We start from the raw sequence: 23,229 nt of genomic DNA, 5'->3' as shown, positions 1-23,229 counted from the left end.
TTTCCATACAGCTTGTTCTAAAAAATATAAAAGAATAAATAGTGTCACAAAATGTTACTAGGTCCATGATACATAGATCACTGTTAACAAAATAGAGAACTGACCACCATGAACCACTAACATCTCAGCAATGGTACCAGGTGTCTGGAATGAGTAAGCACATCTTGGTGACTAGTCATACACATCATGATTGGTCTTGTATTGTAATACATATCAATCTTCACAAGTCATAAGTGTTAACCACCTATTACTCGAATGTTTCAATGCAATCTTGAAAGCAAATACAGATGACACGTATTTTTTTCCCACAGGGTTTCATATGTTGAAGTGCAACAAAAACTGTCATAATGGAATTTGCAAAGTTCATTTTCATTGTGCCTTCTGCAAAAAATCAATCAGAAGGCGAGATGATTTAATTAACCACCTGAAGAAAAAACATGCAAGAAATGTTGGGGATGGTAAGAAGCATGATATTCTGCAGTATTCCCTATTTATATATGATGTACCAATAAATGTTTTAAGACAGTATTTTCATGAATTTGACCATAATTTTAGATTCCAGTGACTGTTACTAATTACCTGACAAAAAATACATAGCAACAATTGACAGATACCGCTAAACTGAATTTCATCTTGTCATAACAGAGTACACTGGTCCAAGTGCCAAGGCAGAGTCCACTGGTCCAAGTGCCAAGGCAGAGTCCACTGGTCCAAGTGCCAAGGCAGAGTCCACTGGTCCAAGTGCCAAGGCAGAGTCCACTGGTCCAAGTGCCAAAGCAGAGCCCTCTGGAACAAGTGCCAAAGCAGAGTCCACTGGTCCAAGTGCCAAGGCAGAGTCCACTGGTCCAAGTGCCAAGGCAGAGTCCACTGGTCCAAGTGCCAAAGCAGAGTCCACTGGAACAAGTGCCAAAGCAGAGTCCACTGGTCCAAGTGCCAAAGCAGAGCCCTCTGGTCCAAGTGCCAAGGCAGAGTTCACTGGTCCAAGAATAAAAAATGGAAGTGACCAGGACACAGGAAAAGAGGATGATGGTCATGATAACCAGAGAATTAGAGTCAAGAAAAACAAAACAAAATTCCAACAGACTGTCAAATGTAAAGTGTGTTCTCGCATAATGCAGAAAAAACACCTTTCTCGGCATTCAAGGGAGATGCATAGCAAGAGACTAACTGTGCGTCAAGAGAGACATCACAAATCAGTTTGTGTTGATAAAAAAAATGGTATTTACATGGTATCAAAGGTAATGCAAGGAACTGGCTATCCACTTCACATTCAGAAGAAAGTTGCTGGATTTCCACAAAATGTTGAATGTGAAAATCCATCCTGCAGAGCGACATTGCAGGCAGCCTCACGTGGTGATTTTCCCTCATATGAATGTGTTCATGTCCAAAGTGTCCTGTATTCAGCCTCATATCAGGCCCCACCACAGATACAGGAAACTACATATAATGAGGCAACAAATGTAAAAATTATATCCACAGAAAGAAAAGAAGCATGTCAAAAAATGCAACAACTTGCTACTGAACAAGAAGTTGACCTAGTTCACCCAATGTTTTCAGATTGTGATGTGAAGAAGAGAAATTTGTATTTCTCCGTGTTTACTGGAGAAAAAAATTGGTACAGCTATTTTCAAAGGGTAGTTGTAACCTTTGACCAGATGGCCAACAAGTTTCGATGCCCTTGTTCAGCTGGGAAAGGATGCTGTCATAAAATGCTTGCAAGACTGTTTGTGTTTCAAGAATACCCAAATAGACTGCAAACTATGACAGAATCAGATGATGACATGCATGTCACAACAACACAAAACAATGAACAAGCAGAAAATAGATGCATGTATCCACCATCAGATGAACTGTTGGATATTATGATTGATTATCAACTAACAGCCAAACTGATACCTGCACAATTACCACAAGATATGATAAATCAAGATGTTTCACAAAAGAAATGTTTAATTCCAACTGAAACCATGTGCCACATATGTGATGAACCACTTACATCACCTATGGTTATATCCAACAAAGCCAAGATTATAACAATGAATGGTATAGTTTCAGGTATGTATAGAGTTATCCAAAAAGGACAGAATTTGATGAATTTGATTCACCACAATATTCATACAGATGTCTAATTGGTGTGAACCAACTTGCCTTTCATCACTTGGCTGTGGAATATTCATTCAGTCAGATGAACAAATGATAAAATCTTTTGTTGCACAAGTCTCTTATGTCTTGTTCAGAAACCACACTTGTTGTGAATATAGTCAACACGTAATTTTACCTGTTTAAAAATTAATTGCAGCTGGAGATCTGATTGCAGAAAAAAGTTATGTCCAGATATCATGTCATCTGAAAGAGGAATATCAAAGTTTCAATTTGAGATTGAGATTCATAAGGCCTGTAAAATCTGTATTAGAAGCAGTGCTTCTATTAAAATGGTACAATACAACAGAATAGCTTCTATTATTAAAGCATCTGCACATATGATAATTGGGGAATTTTGGGTTCTCAAGAATGGATGTGACTTTTATTAGGGATGCAGCTTCTAATGCAGATTTAACAGTATGTAAAATATTTAACTATGTGAATATTCAGATGATCAAGTATTTCACACGAAATTTTAAGAATGTTGGCTTTACTTTTACCATATCACATGTAGGTGTCCAAACATGTTGTAAGAAGTGCCCAAAATGTGGTGTGTTTTATAGATATCAAGAATATGCAGATGGAATCCACAACTTTAATGATAATATACTATTATCACTGCAAATGTGTATTTTTCTAAGAAACAATTTAATGGTAAGTACAAAAATTGCTCACTATGGAAGCATAATGAGATATTATGCATGTTACACAATTAAAACAAAAGGCATGTTTGTACTATGTATATACTACCGGTACATTTGATATTAGTCTCATTCTAAACAAAAATATTAGTCAAATCCATTATCACTGCACAAGCTCATGTAATTCACATTTGCACAATAAAATTATAAGATGTTGCTTGTCTGAGTTTGGAATTAATGTATAGTTCAAAAAGAATGCATGAAACTGTTGGAAAGTGAACAAGTTTGACTTACAATATATAATATTTAGGAATAGCAATAAAACAACACTGTCAAAGTATTGATATAATAAAGGACAGTCCCATTTGTAAAGGAGCATTTTGTAATAACGACACAAATTGTATTACAAGATTTTCAGAAAAATAGACCTGATCAATTTGTAATAAATTAGTCAAATTATTTTAAGCAAATTACTGAGATCAGTATTTCAATTAAAAATTATGTTCAACAAATTATTACAATTTGCATCACAATTTATTAAAACATTGTAGCTGTATATTATATACCGTATTATATATACCATACAATATAAAAAAATGTGTTTTTATACCACCAAGAGGGCAGTTGTGCTACATATATCATCTGTAGTTGCATTATCCAACACTAAACAAAGTTGCTAATTTTTCACAGAATATTGTTTCAATGCATCTTTCAGTCTCACTCAGCTATTGGTCGTGTAACAAAAGCATTTGAAGGCACTTGGAAGGAGAAGTTACCAGAAAGTGATATATTAAATGGATATTGTCATTTTGAGGCACTGAATGACCACTCCTATAACTACAACTGCGTTCAATGTGGATATCATCCACCAATCCTGACACTGGATTTAAATAGAAAAGTGGCTTTCCAATTGAATGGCAAGTTTATAATTGACTATTCATGTCTTGTCACATGGAGAGATGGTGCTTTACAGGAACAAGTGACCTAATGTTTGAGGTTAGCTCAGCTAACTCTGCTAAGTGTCTTCCTCAAAACAAAGGGGATAATGTTCTGTATGACTATGACTATAGTTGTTAGTGTTCTTGCCATATCACGACCATGGCAGTTTATTTGGTTGTTGCTATGGCAATAACAATTGTTATCATCTTGTTACAAATATAATGGGCCTGGAAGTTGAACCAACAATGACAAAAATATTCACTAAAACAGATCTGACAAAGGTCCACCTACGTACCAAGTATCCACGCTAGTAGTTTTCAAGTTGAAAATGCAACTGTTGACGAACGACAGACAATCAAAACCCATATGAACAGCTCTTCTCTGTCATTTTTGTCTACAACCGAGTTAACAAGAGAATATGATAATCCAGTGGGCCAATATAAATCAGTGTCAACATTATGCCAAATTTATTGAAATTTTTTTAATACTTATTAGTAAGTGAACTAGAGGTTCCAGCTAATTCTGATCAGCATGATACTGTAGATGCAGAAGAATTCTGGAAGCAAGTGACAAAAGAGATAATTGCAAGAGCATACAGCACAGGTGTGTAAAGAATAAACTACAAGACAAGTTTCTAATCAATATAATACTAAAGATTTTGCAACCAATTATTATATAATCAAACCTTGATTCATCTCATTCACATCACAATGTTTCATGCTGTCCACTTCATCAACCCTTTTAACACTCTGCTGTAGACAAGCAACCTGGCAGTGAAATAGCTCTGCTGTCCTAAAAGAACATTGTGGTAGTCAAGTCGAACAACGCACATCCATAAGACTTTTTCTTCAACACTACCAGCTCAATTTGATAACCAAGTATCAAAGCAATTAAGCTGGTAGTTTTCAAGAACTTGTTGGAAATAACAAAAATGACAAATATATTCGCCAAAAATAGAGAATTGAAAATATTTGTCAGTTGAGATTCACAAAATCTGAAAATGTTAACAATTCTAATAGACAGTTTTAATGGTTTACAGTATTTTGCCCTCAATCTTCAATCTGTCAGTTAGGTCGATGATATGTGTGTTATGTCCTCCTGATCACTAACACAGTTTGGCATAGATGTATTCATTCCTAACTTGACCACACATCAGGTATAATTAAATATCTTAATTATTTCATTTTACAACAGGCAGGCAGAACCAGTACAGTGTTAAACCATCGTATACTTACTGGGCACCATGGATTGGTAAGAATACAAGAAAAAACAACATAGTTTTTAACACAGAACACAGAAAGTGTCACCGTGAAACAGATAATGGGCAAGAAGTACTAGACGGTGAAGTAATTGAGGAAGAGAGATTAACTGAACTATTACACCATTCTGAGGTAGAGAAAACAAATCAAAGTATTAAAAACCAATTAAACAACTTAGTCAAGCCCAGACAATTTTGTTATATTATTCGGTAAACCCATTTATTTGGCCACACAATGAAGAACATTAGCAATTTAAGAAATCATAATATGCAAATAATATTAATTTCGTGTAGTACCCCATAACTTGCATTCACATTATTTGAGAAATTATGCATGTATTTGTTGTCTTCAATAAATCAGTGCCATTATCTGCTTCATTAAAGAAAGAAACTCTTCGTTCACTCTGCAAAACACTCAAGGTGTCAGACAAAGGCAGTAAATCTGACTGTGTTCTCAGAATACAGCATTTATTAAAAACACGACACAAATATGACAAGATCTTCGCTCAAATATGGGGTGCATCAGGTAAGCAAAACAAAACACTACTTAACAGAATTACCTAAGAATAATATGTAACCAATAACATACAAATAATGTGGTGTTTGGTAACCCAGGTATTCTTCACCTCAGAATATGCTCCAATGTAAATGTATTTCTTGACCTATAAACTTGCTTAAGTTGAATACTGAACTCATCTGTACACAAACAATCAAGAATTTGTTTTTCTCCTTGCTTAGGAGGTGTTCTTGCAGCAACCTGTCCACACGGGATAGTATATGCAATAAAATGCCCACTAAGAATGGAAGGCCCAAGAGACTATGTGGACATTCTACTGTCTTTCAAGCATCAGCCAACTGTTTGCATTGTTGATATGGCTCATCTCATTGCTGCACATGGCAATAACCGGGAACCACAGATGTTTCATCCACATCAAGGTAGAGTCGCTGAAGCAACAGAGGAAAACATTAAATTGGGACTCGATAAAAAAATGGTAGTTCATTTTCCATGGGTGAAGGATGTTTTTTGTAGTGGTTTTGACTGTCAAACATTGATGGATAATACACTTCATCCAATAACTGGAGTAGGTACACGGTATGCAATGTTTGACAGATTCCACGAGGCCAATACAAAAAATGAAAAAGAAGTGCTGCGAAGAATTGGTAATGTGCCTGAATTGAAGGGGGTAGTTAATTCGCAGACTGCTGAACAACTTTTCAGAGACATTGGTCGCAATAGCTACTTTATGAACAGCATGAGCAGTACCACTCATGTATTTTTACAGCGCCTAATTAATGAAATTAGGAATTCAACAAGGAATTCATCAGTGATAGCGGGCATGAAAAAACAATGCAGAGAGACAGAGATCACCACAGACGATCTTGGAAGGGTCAAGTTGGGATTACCTTTTACACAATCTCAATCAGAGTTCAGTGGTAAGTGAACATCAATGTCACGAGTGCCAGCTAGAACCACTTAACTGTTGCACAGTGGGAATGTATCAACTATCATTATCAATAACAGTCATTATTTGCACTCAAATAGTGTACAAGGAAGTGTACCATAATTGTTTATAAATGACACATGAAATTAAAACCAGCAAGAGTCTACAAATTGCAAAATAAATTAATTCAGTAGCAAATCATATGGATGTGAATGAAATTGGTTAAAGCATGCCATAAATAATAAAATAATTTATCCCATCCACCATCACAGAAAGATACAATATTAAATTCATCTGCCAATCCAATCCAAACTAAATGGGTTGATTCTTAGTCACAAAATTGAGCAACTATACATACAATTTTGAATTCAGAGTTGATCAAACTATTTACCAATTTTTTTTATGACTAACAGCGTTTTCAGGTAACTCTCAAAATGAACAAACATGTAGAACAGATGCCCGTGAAGATCAGGTATGTAGAATTTTTGATGATTTAATTAAAAATTTAGTTAAAGTGTTAAAATTATACCAAGAAACATTGGACGATTCAGAAACGTCTTGTTTGTATTAAAAAAACCACACAGAAGAAAAAACAGTAGGTAGGTTTATTATTTACACTTTGTCATTTACTGTTAAAGGAATGACATGGTTGTGTACATACAATGATGGTTTATAGTTATACATATACAAAAACTATTTATGCTCTGCATATGAATAGAATGTGATGGTATACAATCTACATGAAGACAAAATTGGGTCTACTGAAATATAGGAATGGCGCAATAATGATTCACAAGACCAAAAGTGGTACAACTTTCTTAGTAGTTTAACAAACCAAGCTTATATAATATTATTCTCTCAACAATTATGAGTTACAACCACCTAATAGTTAATCAAACGGGTAATTTCTTGCTTAGCAATTGAGCAAAATAGTTACAATCATTCAAGAATAAATTTTAAATTGCAGGTACACAAACTGTGGGAAATTGAGTTATGGCTAAACAATGATATAGTGGCTGGGACACAAACATATAAAATAAGTCGATGGATGTTTAAAACTATTGATGGTGGGCCATTTTCATCAGAAGAGAAGAAACTTGCTGATATAACTGCTAAAGATGTACTCAAAGAGGATCAGTGGGCAACAGGTCATTTTTGCACACAGGTAAGTACAAATGGGGAGTACATGTATTCAAATTCCTTGCCTGTTTCTGATAATATGTAAATATATAATGGATAAACACAAACTACAAATATCAAGCCAGAAACACCAGGGCAGTGGTTATCTGACTTGAGCATCTTGACCACAATCCAATCAATGCTAAATCAAACAGATAATGATTATTACAGCAAAGTTTGTGTCCAGGTGGTTGCTGCATGCGTTTGTATTGAAACTATTTTAGTGTAGATGAACAATAATAATCATAAACGACAAATAGACTTGTATGAACATATATCATCATGAGTTGCCAGACTGTTGACAGTCTGTCAGGCCTAAATTTGTGTCAACTAAAATGATTTCAAGTAAAGTGTTTGCAAAATTCTATTTATTATGCATGCATCTGGATGACATAGTAATATTTGCATATGGGCAGAGCTCATCTGCATGGAAAGGTGAATTTATGGGATTTGAATTGTCATGCATGTGTTCACTGTCTGACAATCCATCTCCAGAAATTGGTCAGGTTCCATTTTTTTACTTCAAGGGGCAGTCCAAGTCATTCCAGTTGGGATGTACAACAAAGATGTGGTCAAAAGAAAGTTGTGATAAAATACTGCGTTTTCTTCTGTAACTTGCGATTTAGTTAGTAATTTAATGATTATATTCTATCTGTCAATCACCTCAATGTACTACAGGAGAACTTCCCTACAGTGTTGAATGACTGTGTAGAGGTCTATAACAGTCCCTCAGGCCATCGTTTGAAAATGCATTCAGCATTGCACAAACGCATGGCACTATGTGATTAAAATCATTTTAGTTGAGCAAAAACCATTAGGATAAAGGAACTGTCAACAAACTACTGCATAGCTTAGTGAGCAGAGTGACCACTTGACAATTGGATTGATATGAATGAAGTCACAAGGTTTGAAAACCAGTCAGGCCATGAGTAAACTTAAGGTTGTATGCGCGGAAATGCACTGCGCATACGTTCTGCGCATTTGAAGCAGACTTTCAAGATGGCTGCCACAACAAACAAGTACGCTTCGCGATCGCCGAATGCACGCAAATTTAAAGGATTTTTGACCGAGAAAGAGAAGAGAAGAAGATTGGCAGTTATCCAGGCGAACCGCCAACATAAGAAAGTTGCTGAAGTAGTTTTAGAATCAAATTCAGGTACGTACGTACGGTGTCAGTTTACGACGTAAACTTTGGTTGAGTCGTCTGCAACTGTTATCCACAACTCGAATCAATATATTTTCACATTTTATTTGTTTTTATGAACATCAGATTATGCTTATTTTGGGGGAAACAGTGTTTATTTTTTCCTAATTCCTGTTTCACTAAATACAGAAATTGTGATAAAAAAAATATTTGACAACGAAGTTTGTCTGTCGCGTCGTCTGCAGCTTTCATTAATTATGACGAGGTGCCTTCAACGCGAACTGGTAATTTTAACTATACGCACAAAACCCCCAATTTGAGGGCATGATTGTCCTCACACTTCCATATAACCAAGGGGATACAATTTTAACTATGAATAAACAGCATGTTCAAATATTTTCTATATTTTGCTGTTTTGAAATCCATATTTATTTTCCCAGTGTTATAAATTTAGAGCATTGAAATTTCATCTGTTTACTCTTCAGAAAAAAATTAACATGTAACATGATGAACTTGCGGCTGTGTTAAGGAAATTAAAATTAAAATACTTGCATATTATAGTAGATACTTGAATTTTATTTTTTCTATTTGTTATTGTGTCAAATATTTTTGTTCTAAATACATTGTAATATATATTTTTGGACATTTTCTCCCAATAAATGTTTTTTCTGAAAATAAGCCATGACCTAAAAATTATTGTTATTTTTCACATTATCTGAATGTGAGAGAGTTTCTGTTTTGCCTATGGCTCCTTTGGAAATGATGATTTTGGAATAATGGTTTCTTTTTATTTCTGTAAATATTCATACATTTCTTACGAATAGCACAGATAGTATGTTAACATCTTACTGTTGTCAATATCTGTTAGCCAGTATAGTAGTGCAAATTGCATGAAATTTATTTACATGATGACTGTAATGATAATCTGATTTATCTTTACAGAAGTTACTTCAGAAAGTGCTATAAATTGGAATGTTGGACGCAGAATAGTACAGCTGTCTGTTCTAGCTGAGGGATTAAAAGCCTGTGCTGTGTGTTGTGAACACCTTGTTCTGGTGGATTGCCAGGAGGAGAGACGATATGGTCTTGGTAGTGTACTGTATATACCTTGCCAGAGATGTGGTGCTGTAAACCATGTGTATACAGGTTCGACACATAGGAATGCCAAATCAAACCAAGGATTACCTATATTTGATGTAAATACCAAATTAGCCACCGGTAAGATTTACAGGCAAACTAAGGATTCATCTCAATTATTAACCTCTTATGGTCATATATTGGTGATCATACTTTTAGTAATGTAGGGCAGCAAAAACTAATCTTATAAAATGTTAATCTAAGTTGTTTCTTATTTCATAACATAGGAATGGTACACAGTGGAATGGGAGAGACTCATGTGAATAACTTCCTTGCCTCACTGAATATACCGGGTATACACCACAAGACATTAAAGAAAAGAGAAAGAGAAGCAGGTGTTGGTATTGAGAATGTTGCAAAACGACTGTGTGTTAAAGCTCTTACTGAAGAACAAAAACTTAGTTCACATGAAAATCAAGTTGATATTTCCTTTGATGGTGCATGGCAGCGCCGTGGCTCTGGCAAAGAATATAACAGTCTGTCAGGTCATGGTGCTGCTATAGGGGAAGCAACTGGTAAAATTATGGGATATGCTGTGCGTTCAAAGGGATGCAAAATTTGTGAAAATGGGGATATGAACACAAGAAAACATGACTGTCGTAAAAACTGGACAGGGAGTTCCAAAGCTATGGAAGGAGATATTGCTGTTGAAGTGGTAAAAACTATTAACAAAACTAGTGCTAAAACAGTATCTTTAACTATGGATGATGATACAACAACCATTCATAAACTAAGAACAGAAATTAACCAAGATATTGAAAAGAGACCAGATATGAACCACACCAAAAAAGGTCTAGGAAATAAATTATATGAACTTTCAAAAACTCACAAAATATTAACACCACGTGTTATCAAGTATTTTCAAACATGTTTTTCCTATGCTGTTACTCAGAACAAAGGTAGGCCAGCTTTAATCAATAAAAACTTGCTTGCCATTGTTCCCCATGCATTTGGATCTCATGAATCATGTGATCGTAAATGGTGTGGTTACCAACGTCAGCCAGATACTTACTGCCACAAACGTCTTCCATATGGTAAAGATCTTTCTGGGGTAGAATTGCGTAAAGATTTAAAATCTATTTTTGAAATTTATGCTGCATGTGCAAATAAACTTTCTCTTATGAGTTCAACACAAGCCAATGAAAGTTTTCATAACACTGTTGCTTCTAAAGCACCAAAAAACAGACATTACAGTAAATCAGAAAGTTTAAATATCCGCATTGCAGCAGCAGTTTCACAGAAAAATAGTGGATACACATATGTTTGTAGTGTTAACAAAGAAAATGGACTATCTCCTGGAATTGTTTCACAGGTGAGGGGAATAAAACTAGACAATAAAGCAAGAAAAAGAAAGATGCAGACAGAAAACAAAAAATACAAACTTAGACGTATACAATTAAAAGAGGAGCGAAACAAAAAATGTAATGCTACTGAGTTAAGAGAAGGTGACACATACAACACAAACATTGCAATTAGAAATGACATTGATATTACATGTATTCCTGAACCAGTTAATGCTCCTGTAAGTTTTCCAGTAAAAATACTTCAAGATTCTCCTGTTGTTGTATTTGATCTTGAAACAACATCATTTGGTATTGATTCCTCAATTTGTCAGATTGCTGCATCTTATGATGGTAAAATATTTGATGAGTATGTTGACCCCTGTCAGCCAATACATCCAGCAGCATCCAATGTAACTGGGTTGACATATACATGTGGTAAACTGTTTCATAACTTTAATTTAGTACCAACATTATCACAGAAAGATGCTCTTGAGAGTTTTATAGAATGGATTCCATTAAATTCTGTGTTAGTTGCACATAACTGTAAGAATTTTGATGCTAGGATTCTGGTTAGTTCTGTGCAAAGATATGGTCTTTTAGACAAACTGAAACATAAACATTGCTGCTTTTCTGATACGCTCTCTGTATTTCGTGAAATTTTACCACCTCGATCATCTTACTCTGAAGAAAACCTGGTTAATGATTATTTACACACTGAATACAGTGCTCACAATGCAAAACATGATGTACATATGCTTCAACAATTGATTGGTAAATGTAATGTTGACATCAGCCATATTAGTAAACATAGCTTCTCTGTTGATTTTATTATAGAAGCTCTTGAATTTCTATTGTGTAAAAAGAAAAATCTGTCTTCTCTTAGTCAACTAATAAGTAAGAAGGTAATTACAAAGTGTATGGCTGAGAAAATAGCTGCTTCTGGTCTGGCTTTTTGTCACTTGAACTTGGCTTATAGCAGAGGAGGGATAGATGGATTGGTGAAGTTGCTTAGTGAAGATTATTTTGGTCATCCACGGGTAACCAAACATAAAAAAACATTCTTGTCACTATCGCAGTTTTTTGAAAAGAAGTAACTATATTTAAAACAATGATTAATGACTCTTGTGATATTTTTTTAGTTCACTAATCCATCCATTCATTACATGACTTCTTTGAGAACACTAGACTGATATTTGGTATGTAAATGTCTCATAGGGTGAAAATGGGATTATTCATGCAATGTTGGCATATTTTCTGAAAAGAAAACACTTTTTTTGTCCATTGAAGGTTATTGTATCTAAATATGTGTATTTATATCCAGATTTAAAAAAAATTAAATACATACAATTGTATATTAATAAAATGATAAAGCAAGTGTTATATGATTTTAAAATATGTGAAATATTTAATTATATTAGTATTTATGGACCACTTTTATTTATTTATCGATATATGAATATTTAAAAAAACAGAACACAAAATAAATATTACTTACAATTAAACAATACTGATCTTTTTGTCACTTCATGTATGGTAACACTAGTCATACTCTGCCTTGTATGTATGTTACAGCACACCACACCCCTCCCCACCACCATACACACCTGTGCCCTAACTGAGAATACAATGCTTTCATCAGTATCCCTCAGAAGAAAATAATACTTCAGTGCATTAATAGTGGCTTGACTTTGAATTTCTATATTTCCAATGAAAGGTAAGAATATTCTCCCAAGCACCCAGCCAATATATATAAACTGTACTTCATATATAAAACAATATAATCTACTGATGTTGGATGTACATGACCATATTTGATGTACCCCGGTATGTATATTGACAAGGGGACTGGCAAAGGTCAAAGGTCACGCAAATGATCCAACATGGCCACCAAGATTATTGAAACTGACAATTAAACTAATTATTTCTCAAAAAGTAGTGCATTAACATACCATTTTCAATGTATAATATGGAATAACTTCATAAGCACTCGACATATACACAATTTCAAGAGATTTCCATGGATGAAATTTTTTGTAGGACAGTTTCTATGAATTTTTTTATCTAAAATACAAAACCAAATGAAGGAAACTATTGTTTTCTTTAAATAGGTAATTTCTTAAATTCATTAGAATTGAATTTAAATATGAACTCATATTATGTGCTGATAGGATAAAACCAATTTCAGTAAAAATGTGGATTAAGACCGAGTATAAATGACAACTTAAGTTATTTATTAAAGCTACTTAAAAATGCTGACTCAGCATAATTGTGAGTTGTGTATCTTAAAAATTAGTACATTAACCCCATGTTTTTTTCTTTTCTATGAGTTTAGAGTAACATGTCCTGTACACCTGTAGTATTTTAAACGATTTTCCATGGGTTTTTTATTTTGTAGCATACATCCTTAAAAGAGAACAGGAAGATTCACTTCTTCACTTTGATCATGGTAAAATAATCCTGGTCTGCCTCAACAACTTTTCAACAAGGTAAAGCATATTGTCTGAATCCCCGAACTCGGGATTTTGAGAAGATTATTAGATAATCAAGAGTTTCATCTATTCTGGGAAATAAACACTGCTCAATAAAATACTATGATGTCATAATTGTGGTTTAAGATATGTTGAACTTGATATATTTCTTTTTATAATAGATAATAATGGCTTATATAGACATTTTGATAACAGAAGCACATCAGGCAAGTCATGATAATTTACACATGTGATATTGATATACATGCACCTGTTTTGAATCTAAAAAGGACAACATTAAATAATTCCTTTTCTCACATATTTAACATGTTGTCACTGGCATACTATTGTAAATATAACCTATTGTAGAAATAATGATTCCCACTTATTCATATTTTCAGCACATGGTATGTTTTGATCCATCATTGTATCAACTGTTATCAAATGATGACATAGGTTGTATAGAACGAAACCTGAATAAAAAGGTTTGTTAATTTAGTTTATACAAAAAAGCATTTAATGTAGAAAATTACACATGATTAAGTAGGATTATATAGGTCATGTAATTGACCTATATAACAAGTAACCATGACAAAGGGTAATTTCTGAATTAAGGCAACTGTAATTTGTCATCGGTATTAAGCAACCCACTTATAACCTAGCAATTGATAGCATGTATTTAATGTTGCCAAAGGTATGTGTACATACATGAAAAGTCTTTCATTTTATTTTGAGCACTTCAGACATCATACAGAAAACTATTTAGTAAAATGAAATAAATCAAATTTTACTAACACAATGTATACCAGTACAACAGTACCTGTATCACAAGTTAAACAACCGAATTTTAACATTTTGCATTTTGAATCAAAACATTGGCTGATGTATGGGAAAGTTTGAAGAATGACAAGTTGAGAAGTGTTGAGAGGTGATTTACAGTAAACTGGCATCGGCAGTTTTAAATTTATTTATTCAGTTGTATTAATATTTTGTACATGCTTGTTATTTATTTTCATGTGAGTGCATAAATGTGATAATTACAATTTTAATTTCCTCTCTGTGAGCACTGTTCTGAGAATACTAATACAAGTGTTTAAACTTTTTCTTGGCAGGTTGATTTCAATAAGGTGAAATTTCTTTTTCTACCTATTAATGACAACAATCACTGGACTCTACTTGTAAGTAAATAAACACTGTAAAAATTGAAATGTTTAAATAGCAAGTGTTCTCACTTCTAAATTTCAGCAATACTCAGTATACAAACCCTAATGGTTACATTAAAATCGTGATGGTTATCAAGGTAAATGTGGAATGGTTGTATAACGCCACTTGAAGGCCTCTATTGCATGCTTTCACAAGGAAACAAACTTGATGAAGCACATGTATTAACAATGCCCAAAATTGACATGACACAGCTGTTGTAAAATAGCAAACAAATCTAAATTGAGTCACCCATATTGAATCAGACCATTAAACAAATGACATTAATGTTATATAACCTGCTTATAAAGTTTGATTGCGATCAGCAATGGCACAACATTCATAAAATCAAAAAAGTCCATCTGAAAAACACGAACAAGATCAGAAAAATTAAATTATGTACATCAAATCTTGGCCAGCTAAGGTTAATTTTTTAGGGTGTCACGTCGTCATTATAAATTGGCAGAACTCTCACTATAAACATGTATTTAGGTTGACAAAATCAAACACAGAGGTGCCATATACTGATGTGTCTCCACGGTGAATTGAAGAAGGAAATCATACGTGAAGTTATCAGTTAAACTATGATGTGATTTAAGATATCTATTGATTTAAATTTGGAATTGATACTAGTTATTTTTAATGGAATGCTGATTTTGGATCCAGCTCCTTGGTTCGAAACAAAATCATTCACATACTATTACATATTAATATCTAGAATAACATTTTATATAACATGAATTTCGCTTGAATGAGTAATTTAACACGTTTGAATTTACAGATTATGGACTTCATAACACGAGAAATCAAATACTTTGATCCATTACACCATGTAGATAAAGGGAATAAACAACAAGTAGAACATGGAAAATTAATGCAGTAAGTAATTTATATGGTGTTCAGTTTTTCAAAATGTCCTTAATTTTATTTAATTATTTACTGTTTTTAAACTCAAAACATGCCAAATAATCAAGACACTCATTTTCAAGTCTGACAAAATGTCCTAAACTGATTTTGAGACAACTGAAACCCTGCATAATGTTAATATATATTAATAACTTTCATGTGATTTTATTGTGTCGCTTTAGTAAATATTTTGAGATTCGTTCAAAGAAGCTGAATGAAGCTGTACCTGATTTTAATTGGAATGCCTATGAAGAATGGCATCCAGTACAAAATGATGGATCCAGCTGTGGTGCATACATTTGTTTGGTAAGTAACAGACATCAATACATTTATATATACTACAGAGAAAAAATATTAATAACAATATATTGGACATGATGTCTGATTTCATTTTTGAAAGTGTTTCACAATTCCTTGACCATATATATTACTTTAGCCTTGTACTCAAAATTGTGCATGCAATTCTAATTTTCAGTTTGCAAAGTGTATTACTACTGGACAAGCCATGGATTCAATGACATTTGACAGCAGCAACATCATGAGAATGAAGATTGCACTTCAACTTTTAGAGTTTTATGAAAATATGAAACAAAAGGTTAGTAGACAGACACAAAAGTAGTTGCCCATTTACTGAACACTGTTGAATATTGTCACAAGTTTGTGAAATAATGTGGCAGGTATATTTTCGCTATAAGTTGTTTATCAAATACACAGTGTAACTAAATTGGAATTATTTTAATTTTTCAAAATTGTTATTATAAACATTGTTCGTAAACGTATGCAATTCGGTAATAACTAACGACAGAGAGATCTACTAAACAAAATATAATCTGAAATACATATTGATTGAACTTTTTTTCAGGAGATACTGATTGACAATGATACAAGCAGTGATGAGGATCTTCCACAAGTATTTCCAGAATCAAACAGGTATAAATTTTATACATATTAAAAACATGCTATTTAAATATCAAGTTTTGTTATTGAGGGATTTTTGTGGAACCAGCTGAAAATTGGCAAATTTTATGAAATACGCACAGATTTTAACGAAAAACTGTGCATTATTCCAGGGCTTCCAAGTAACAGTACATTGTTCCATTGAAATTAGAGAATTTGCATTGAATTAAACCTAAAACTAAATAGGTCTGTGCATTATCCCAGGGCTTCCAAGTAACAGTACATTGTTCTATTGAAATTAGAGAATTTGCATTGAATTAAACCTAAAACTAAATAGGTCTGTGCATTATCACAGAGCGACTGTATGCCAAATTTCACTGAAATGTGGCATGGTTCTTCAGATATTCATGCAAAAGGCACACATACATATTTACATTAGTACACAAATACACTGACTGCAAAGACTTCCAATGACTGCTTAAAATAATGTAATATTGTCAGCAGCATATTTTCCTTTCGAAAAAAACTAACTTTAATGATGTTTTAAAAAAAATTCATTTGTTGTTATGCATTTGCCAACACAATTTGGGATGAGAGCATGGTTTTACAGTGTATCTTTAATTTTACGTAGACAAGAAGTTACAAAGAAAAGAAAAATAAATCACACATTGGTAAGTGGAGTTAACATTTGTCGATCATTGTGCTGTTATTACTAATTCTTACTATTAACAGGGATAACAAAATATCTGCCTGATAACCAGTACAAGTTCGGTCAGAATACTATAATCCTTGAAAGTATACGTGTATAAATTCTTGAGACTGTATTTGTTGATGATATCTTAAATAATTTTGTAATTTTTGGTCACAAATATTATTTTAAAGTTTTTGGAAACCACTGATTGCTTTGATATTTGGGTGGACTGCTATGAGATTTGTTTATTTTATGTCAATAGTCACTACTAGTATTAGCTAGAATATGGTCAAAAATTTATCACAATCACTAAAGTGATAGACTTCCCCCAGCAACCAGAAAATAAGAGGGCTGCATCTATTTTGTTCTCAAGTTTTCCAAAGGAGAGGGATTGCAGGAAGACTATTTTACAAGTCAAATGTTCAAGTAGCCCTGAATCCAGCATTTTGAAAGGAGGCTGCACCCTTTCATGTTCAAAATAGTATACCGGTATCACATAGTTTTGAAACTAACATATTTATTTTATTTTAAATTACAGGACTCAATACTTGAAGAACACCGAATGTGTAAGAGGTCTGCGTCAACTACAAAATGTATCACACATTGTAGGAAGAAAAAGGAAACCACTGGTAAGTTAAAAACAATACAAATACAGATTGCACAAACATGGCAAAATGTTTGCAGATTACAAGGTGTACTCACTCAAGCAAAGTATTTTGCCCCACACCACATTATGTCTATTCAGTGGTTTCAGCATAAAACAAAATTCACTTAGTATCACTACAGAGATCAACTAATTTTGTATTTTTACATGGCTTCAAAATAACATTGGCAAGGATTAAAACCATGCTTTTTTATTTTTGTTTTTGGTGTTCCAATACTAGAAATTTGAAAGGCTTTCAAAAATGTTGCAGACAACATGACTTTAAAGATATGGTTCAGGTATAATTGCCAGTGTCTGCAGATTTAACAACGTTTAACAATTTACATGTACCTGTTGGTACATTTGTTCAACAGAATCTGTTTTGTATAACTAATCATATTTTCTACCCATTGTAATATAGAAAAACACTATGAAAAGGTGAACAAGACATTGAATGTGAAAATGGAAGAAACAGAAGAAAGGTAAATTTTATGTAAACTCAATGAAATATACAACAAGTTGTACAAATCAATATGAACAGTATAAAAGACAGTTAATTAGTATGCTTATTATTATTAGTACAGTATGAAATTTGTAAGCACATAAATTATGCAATTAATATGCATGGATTTTAACCAACAACTAATCAGATCTGTGAATTGTACCAGAGCATTTATGTATTAAGTTGCATTGTACCATTATTTACTCTACATAAGGGAGACGAAGTCAAAATTTTTATTTTTCTTATAATGATATATAAAATACACTTCTGTTTTTAGTTACCCAATGTGCTTAAAAGAAAATCTGATTGAAGAATGGGACATGAATCAGGTAAGTACACAAATCCATCATAACATACAACTGTGTTTGCACCATTAGAATTATATTATACTAGTATTATGTAGAACACATCTGAAGAATCGGGGTTCAACCGCAAGGGTTTATTTTTGCTGGCTCGAGCCGGCTCAAGTCATAGGGTTCATAGAGACTAATTATGTTGTCTTGACGTCACATGCAACCGTATATTGTGGTTGGTCCCAGAATGATTACTTGCTTTGACAAAAAAGTCTAGTTCACAAAGACTGTACCATGCTTCAAAACACTATGTGATGACATTCTGAGACCTTCCTGCTTCCAGCATACCAATTGTGTGATCAATGATTGCAAACTCATACAGAGATCAACTAGTTGAGAAAAAATGGCCAAATAATGGCTATTTTAAAGTTAAAATGCAAAAAATTCAATGTTTTTGCCAATGAAGAACTGGATTTCCATAATGCATTGTCAAATTTCATTCAAACCAGGTGAATGTAGTGAACATTTTGGTGCATTGATTAACCTCCTTTTTGTAACTCTTATTTTGTCTAAGACATCCTAGCCCTAAAGATAGTACAGTTTAACAAGTTGGCATGAAATTAATTAATTTTGCCTTCTCCCTAATTAATGTTTACCACATTCTTTTCCAGATTGGATTTCACAAGATTGACACAATCAATGAGTGCATTAATGTTATGAAGGAAGTAGTCCTAGACAATCCAAATATACATGATAACCCATCATCAAGGTAAGAATGTTCTGTGTTGTTATATCACATAACAATTTAATATGAATACATTACAATGTACACTCAGTGGTCAGATGGCGCTTCAGTATGTTTTTGGACTCAATAAAATTTGACATATTAACATATTAATTTGTACATGACTTTGATATTAGCTAACATTGTGTATAAGGATTGGATAATTGATGCCCTTCCCTATGTTGAATACAATGCAAGGATCTGGTTAGAGAATTTGATAGTAGAAGCATCATTAAATTATACTAAGGATTTATGAGAGAAGGGTATGCAATATTTTTATGTAGATATCATTCATTTATTATGTCATGTGAATCACAAGATGATCGCCAGGCTTTTAAATTCTAATTGCAACAAAGGTAATCTGTGACAGGAAAATCTAGTTTCTATTCTAGTGTATATGTAAACAAGTAGCCTTTCGGCCGAGATAGCTCCGCTGTTAGCAATGCACATTTCAATTAAAGAACAGTAGATATCATTAGAAAATGAACATTGTACATAGTATTAATGCAATGGGACTTGCTGTTTTCAACAAGAATTCAAAAATATCATTTTTCACCATAAATGATTGTGGTTTTTAACAAGAAGAAAATATCACTTTTTACCAAAAATGACAAAAATATTCACCAAAATTAGAGAATTAAAGATATAATTACAAAATGAACAAATCTGAGAGAGGTCCACATGTAGTATACCTATATATGTAATATCAAAGCAATTGGACTTGCGGTTTTTAACAAGAAGTTGAAAATATCACTTTTTACCAAAAATGACAAAAATATTCACCAAAATTAGAAAATTAAAGATATCATCATGAAATGAACAAATTTGAGAGTGGTCCACGTGTAGTATCTATATATGTAATATCAAAGAAATTGAACTTGTCGTTTTTAACAAGGAGTAGAAAATATCACTTTTTACCAAAAATGACAAAAATAATCACCAAAATTAGAGAATTAAAGATATCATTACAAAATGAACAAATCTGAGAGTGGTCCACATGTAGTATCTATATATGTAATATCAAAGCAATTGGACTTGCGGTTTTTAACAAGAAGTTGAAAATAACACTTTTTACCAAAAATGACAAAAATATTCACCAAAATTAGAGAATTAATGATATCATTACAAAATGAACAAATCTGAGAGAGGTCTACCCAAAGTACATATACACAAAGTATCAAAGCATTCAGGCTTTTCAAGAAGAAGTTGAAAAAGTAAAACATTGACATGGACGACGGACGCCAGACGACGACGGACAATCACTTATATGATAAACTGTGCTCGACAAAGTCAACAGCGGAGCTAAAAAAGGTTGATAGATATGAAGATATGAGAATTTAAGACTAGATAACAATTAATCACCTTGAGCATTGACTATAAAAACTCAAAAATATATTGCTACAAATACTAGTATTAGTATTTCTGCTGATTCTCATGTAAAAACACCTGTCATGCACTGACAATGTGACCTTAATTTGACACAGTATGAGCCTCATCATGGATAAACATCATTCAAAGAGATGCAGATCATTGCATTAATTAAAATAACAATTACACTTACAGGACTACACCACTCCAGGCTCTATGGCACCACCAATTCCCATGTAAATATTTTACTCAACCAAACATAAAAGATTGCAAAAAGGACAAGAATGTAGAGAGCCAGTATGAAACTGTACTTCGAAGAATACCAGATGAGGTAAGTAGTTAAAGCTAGTTGTAATTTGTGAGTTAATGTTTTATCACACACTGTAGTGTATTGTTTGTCAATCACTATCTACTACAATTTACATGCATATACTAACGATTCTGTTAAATTACAGATACAGAACTTCGTTCTGAAAAAGGTCATGGATTCATTTACATCACGCAAAAAACCACAACAAGTTTGCCAAGCATGGTAGGTTTAAGCAGCAAATGAAAAATGCACACTGTAAATTTTCATATGTAAAGATCTGGTGCTACATGTAGATGTATAATAATAATGAATAAAAAAGTCCCTGTTGGTTCAATAGTGAATAAATTTGAAATGAGCCAGTCCTTTTGAACAAATGACATGGTGTATAATGTATTTGATTTGATGCTTTGAGACATGGCTGTACAACAGCATATGTATGACATGTTGTATGATATCTATAAAGTTTAAAAATGAATGATCAAGGCATGTCAGAAGTAAATTAAAACAAAATTGTCACCAGTCAGCCATTTTAAAACCGGTCTAAAAACACAAAACCATGTACAAAGTTCTATAATTTCCAATGTATGTAAAAAGTATACTCAAAATCCATTCATGTACGACGAAGATCTACCCTGTATTAGAAGCCGCATTTTTTTTGAACAATTGAGAACGAAAAAATCACAATTTCTAATTTGTGTAGATGTTCTAATAGAAACCGCATCCCCTCTGTTGCATTGTACCATTTTAATAGAAATACAAATACAAATTTTATAGTAGTTTTGAAATTGCAGAACAGCAAGATTTTTAAGAATTGTTAACATTTAAATGACTTTCATTCAGCCATCTAGAATCAAAGTGTATGATGTTTATGTGAAGGTGTGTTCAGCCAAGACATGTCCAAATACAGCTTCAGTTAAATGGACAGATATATGTACACATGTACACATAGAGGTCAATCAATAAATCCCAAATGAGGACTAATAAACAATTCATGTGTTCAAAATAACTCATGTGGTAAGCAAGAACAATCAGTAATTAAGTGTTGATATTTACTCTTACTTTGACTTCAGGGAAACTGAATACCAGATACCAAATACAATTGAGATTATTAGCAAGTCATTAATGGAGTAAGTAAGCAAAAATTTTATATATATGACATGGTATGTGAATTATAAAACAACTACAATAAAGTACACATCCATAACCTGCAGGAGTCCTTCTTTGGTCTTATATGCATTATGATCAATTAAATTTCCCAAATTTCCGGAGCCAGTGAGCATTAATTTCATTGAGCATTTTAAGTAATGATAATTTTCCAAAAACTGTCATTTGCCATTTAAATTTGCAGTGACTTCCAAGAAAATTTATTGCCACTAATAACCTCAAAATTACAATAGTTGTATAGCAGACAAAGTTGCACAGTGTATCCTGTGAGTAATATAGAGGAATATGGTGAATAATTAGATCATCACCATCTCAACATTTTATTATAAACTACGGTAAAATTTACGTTAAATGTAATTCATTTATTTTACAATTCTTCACATAGGAAGCAACATGTTAGAAAAGAATATTATTTCCAAGTTATTCAGAAAACTTGTTTTGTATTATTGGGCATGAAATTGAGAAGCAAGATGAAGATGACAACAGTGGATGGTACTGAACAGGAAGAGTTTATTGATGTTGAAAACTAATGCCTTATTTGTTCAATTACTATTCTACATAAACATCAAGATTTGTTCATTACCTGAATTGTCACAACTGCTCTCTCCGTTTATGATTCAGGCTAAGATGATAGAATAGTAGGATACTATTCCAATTTCAGATCCTGTGCAATTAAACTTAGTTTCCCAGATTCACATGCATATTCACAACTTGATTGCCTTTTTAAGTCTATTTTTATGAATTGCACATGTGATTTTTGTTTGTCTCTTTTGATAGCAAATCCTTAACACATAACTCTATAGGATTAATAAACATGACTTTTGTTTTTAAAAAAAAA

At 33.0% G+C, this 23,229-nt stretch overlaps 3 protein-coding genes across 3 annotated transcripts in view; all 3 read left to right on the top strand.

The window, feature by feature from the left end:
* LOC146725335 (uncharacterized) overlaps window positions 1-5,754 on the top strand; it is an 11,732-nt gene extending 5,978 nt beyond the window's left edge. The window contains exons 3-9 of the mRNA XM_085496420.1: window positions 312-458; window positions 673-2,055; window positions 2,657-2,796; window positions 3,499-3,700; window positions 4,218-4,325; window positions 4,917-5,113; window positions 5,719-5,754. Of these exons, the coding sequence (XP_085352546.1) occupies window positions 312-458; window positions 673-2,055; window positions 2,657-2,796; window positions 3,499-3,700; window positions 4,218-4,325; window positions 4,917-5,113; window positions 5,719-5,754 (2,213 nt within the window). The remainder of the gene's footprint in view (window positions 1-311; window positions 459-672; window positions 2,056-2,656; window positions 2,797-3,498; window positions 3,701-4,217; window positions 4,326-4,916; window positions 5,114-5,718) is intronic.
* Window positions 3,817-23,229, top strand: LOC102807040 (uncharacterized). Its single transcript, XM_085496421.1, has 22 exons — window positions 3,817-4,325; window positions 4,917-5,113; window positions 5,365-5,506; window positions 5,719-6,414; window positions 6,836-6,894; window positions 7,390-7,587; window positions 13,816-13,860; window positions 14,035-14,118; window positions 14,746-14,811; window positions 15,615-15,712; window positions 15,922-16,045; window positions 16,215-16,334; window positions 16,602-16,669; window positions 17,268-17,307; window positions 17,866-17,956; window positions 18,392-18,452; window positions 18,750-18,801; window positions 19,437-19,534; window positions 21,113-21,248; window positions 21,373-21,449; window positions 22,298-22,354; window positions 22,777-23,229. Exons 4-22 carry the CDS (start codon window positions 5,781-5,783, stop codon window positions 22,919-22,921), a joined length of 2,253 nt encoding a protein of 750 aa, XP_085352547.1. The 5' UTR covers window positions 3,817-4,325; window positions 4,917-5,113; window positions 5,365-5,506; window positions 5,719-5,780; the 3' UTR covers window positions 22,922-23,229.
* On the top strand, window positions 8,541-12,670 carry LOC102808737 (uncharacterized). Its single transcript, XM_085496419.1, has 3 exons — window positions 8,541-8,757; window positions 9,688-9,963; window positions 10,110-12,670. Exons 1-3 carry the CDS (start codon window positions 8,547-8,549, stop codon window positions 12,257-12,259), a joined length of 2,637 nt encoding a protein of 878 aa, XP_085352545.1. The 5' UTR covers window positions 8,541-8,546; the 3' UTR covers window positions 12,260-12,670.

Source organism: Saccoglossus kowalevskii, unplaced genomic scaffold (genome assembly GCF_978046115.1).
Source record: "Saccoglossus kowalevskii unplaced genomic scaffold, keSacKowa6.1 SCAFFOLD_355, whole genome shotgun sequence".
NCBI classification, from domain to species: Eukaryota; Metazoa; Hemichordata; class Enteropneusta; family Harrimaniidae; genus Saccoglossus; species Saccoglossus kowalevskii.
Note: the sequence above shows the minus strand (reverse complement) of the source record. Positions and strands in the feature narration are given on the sequence as shown.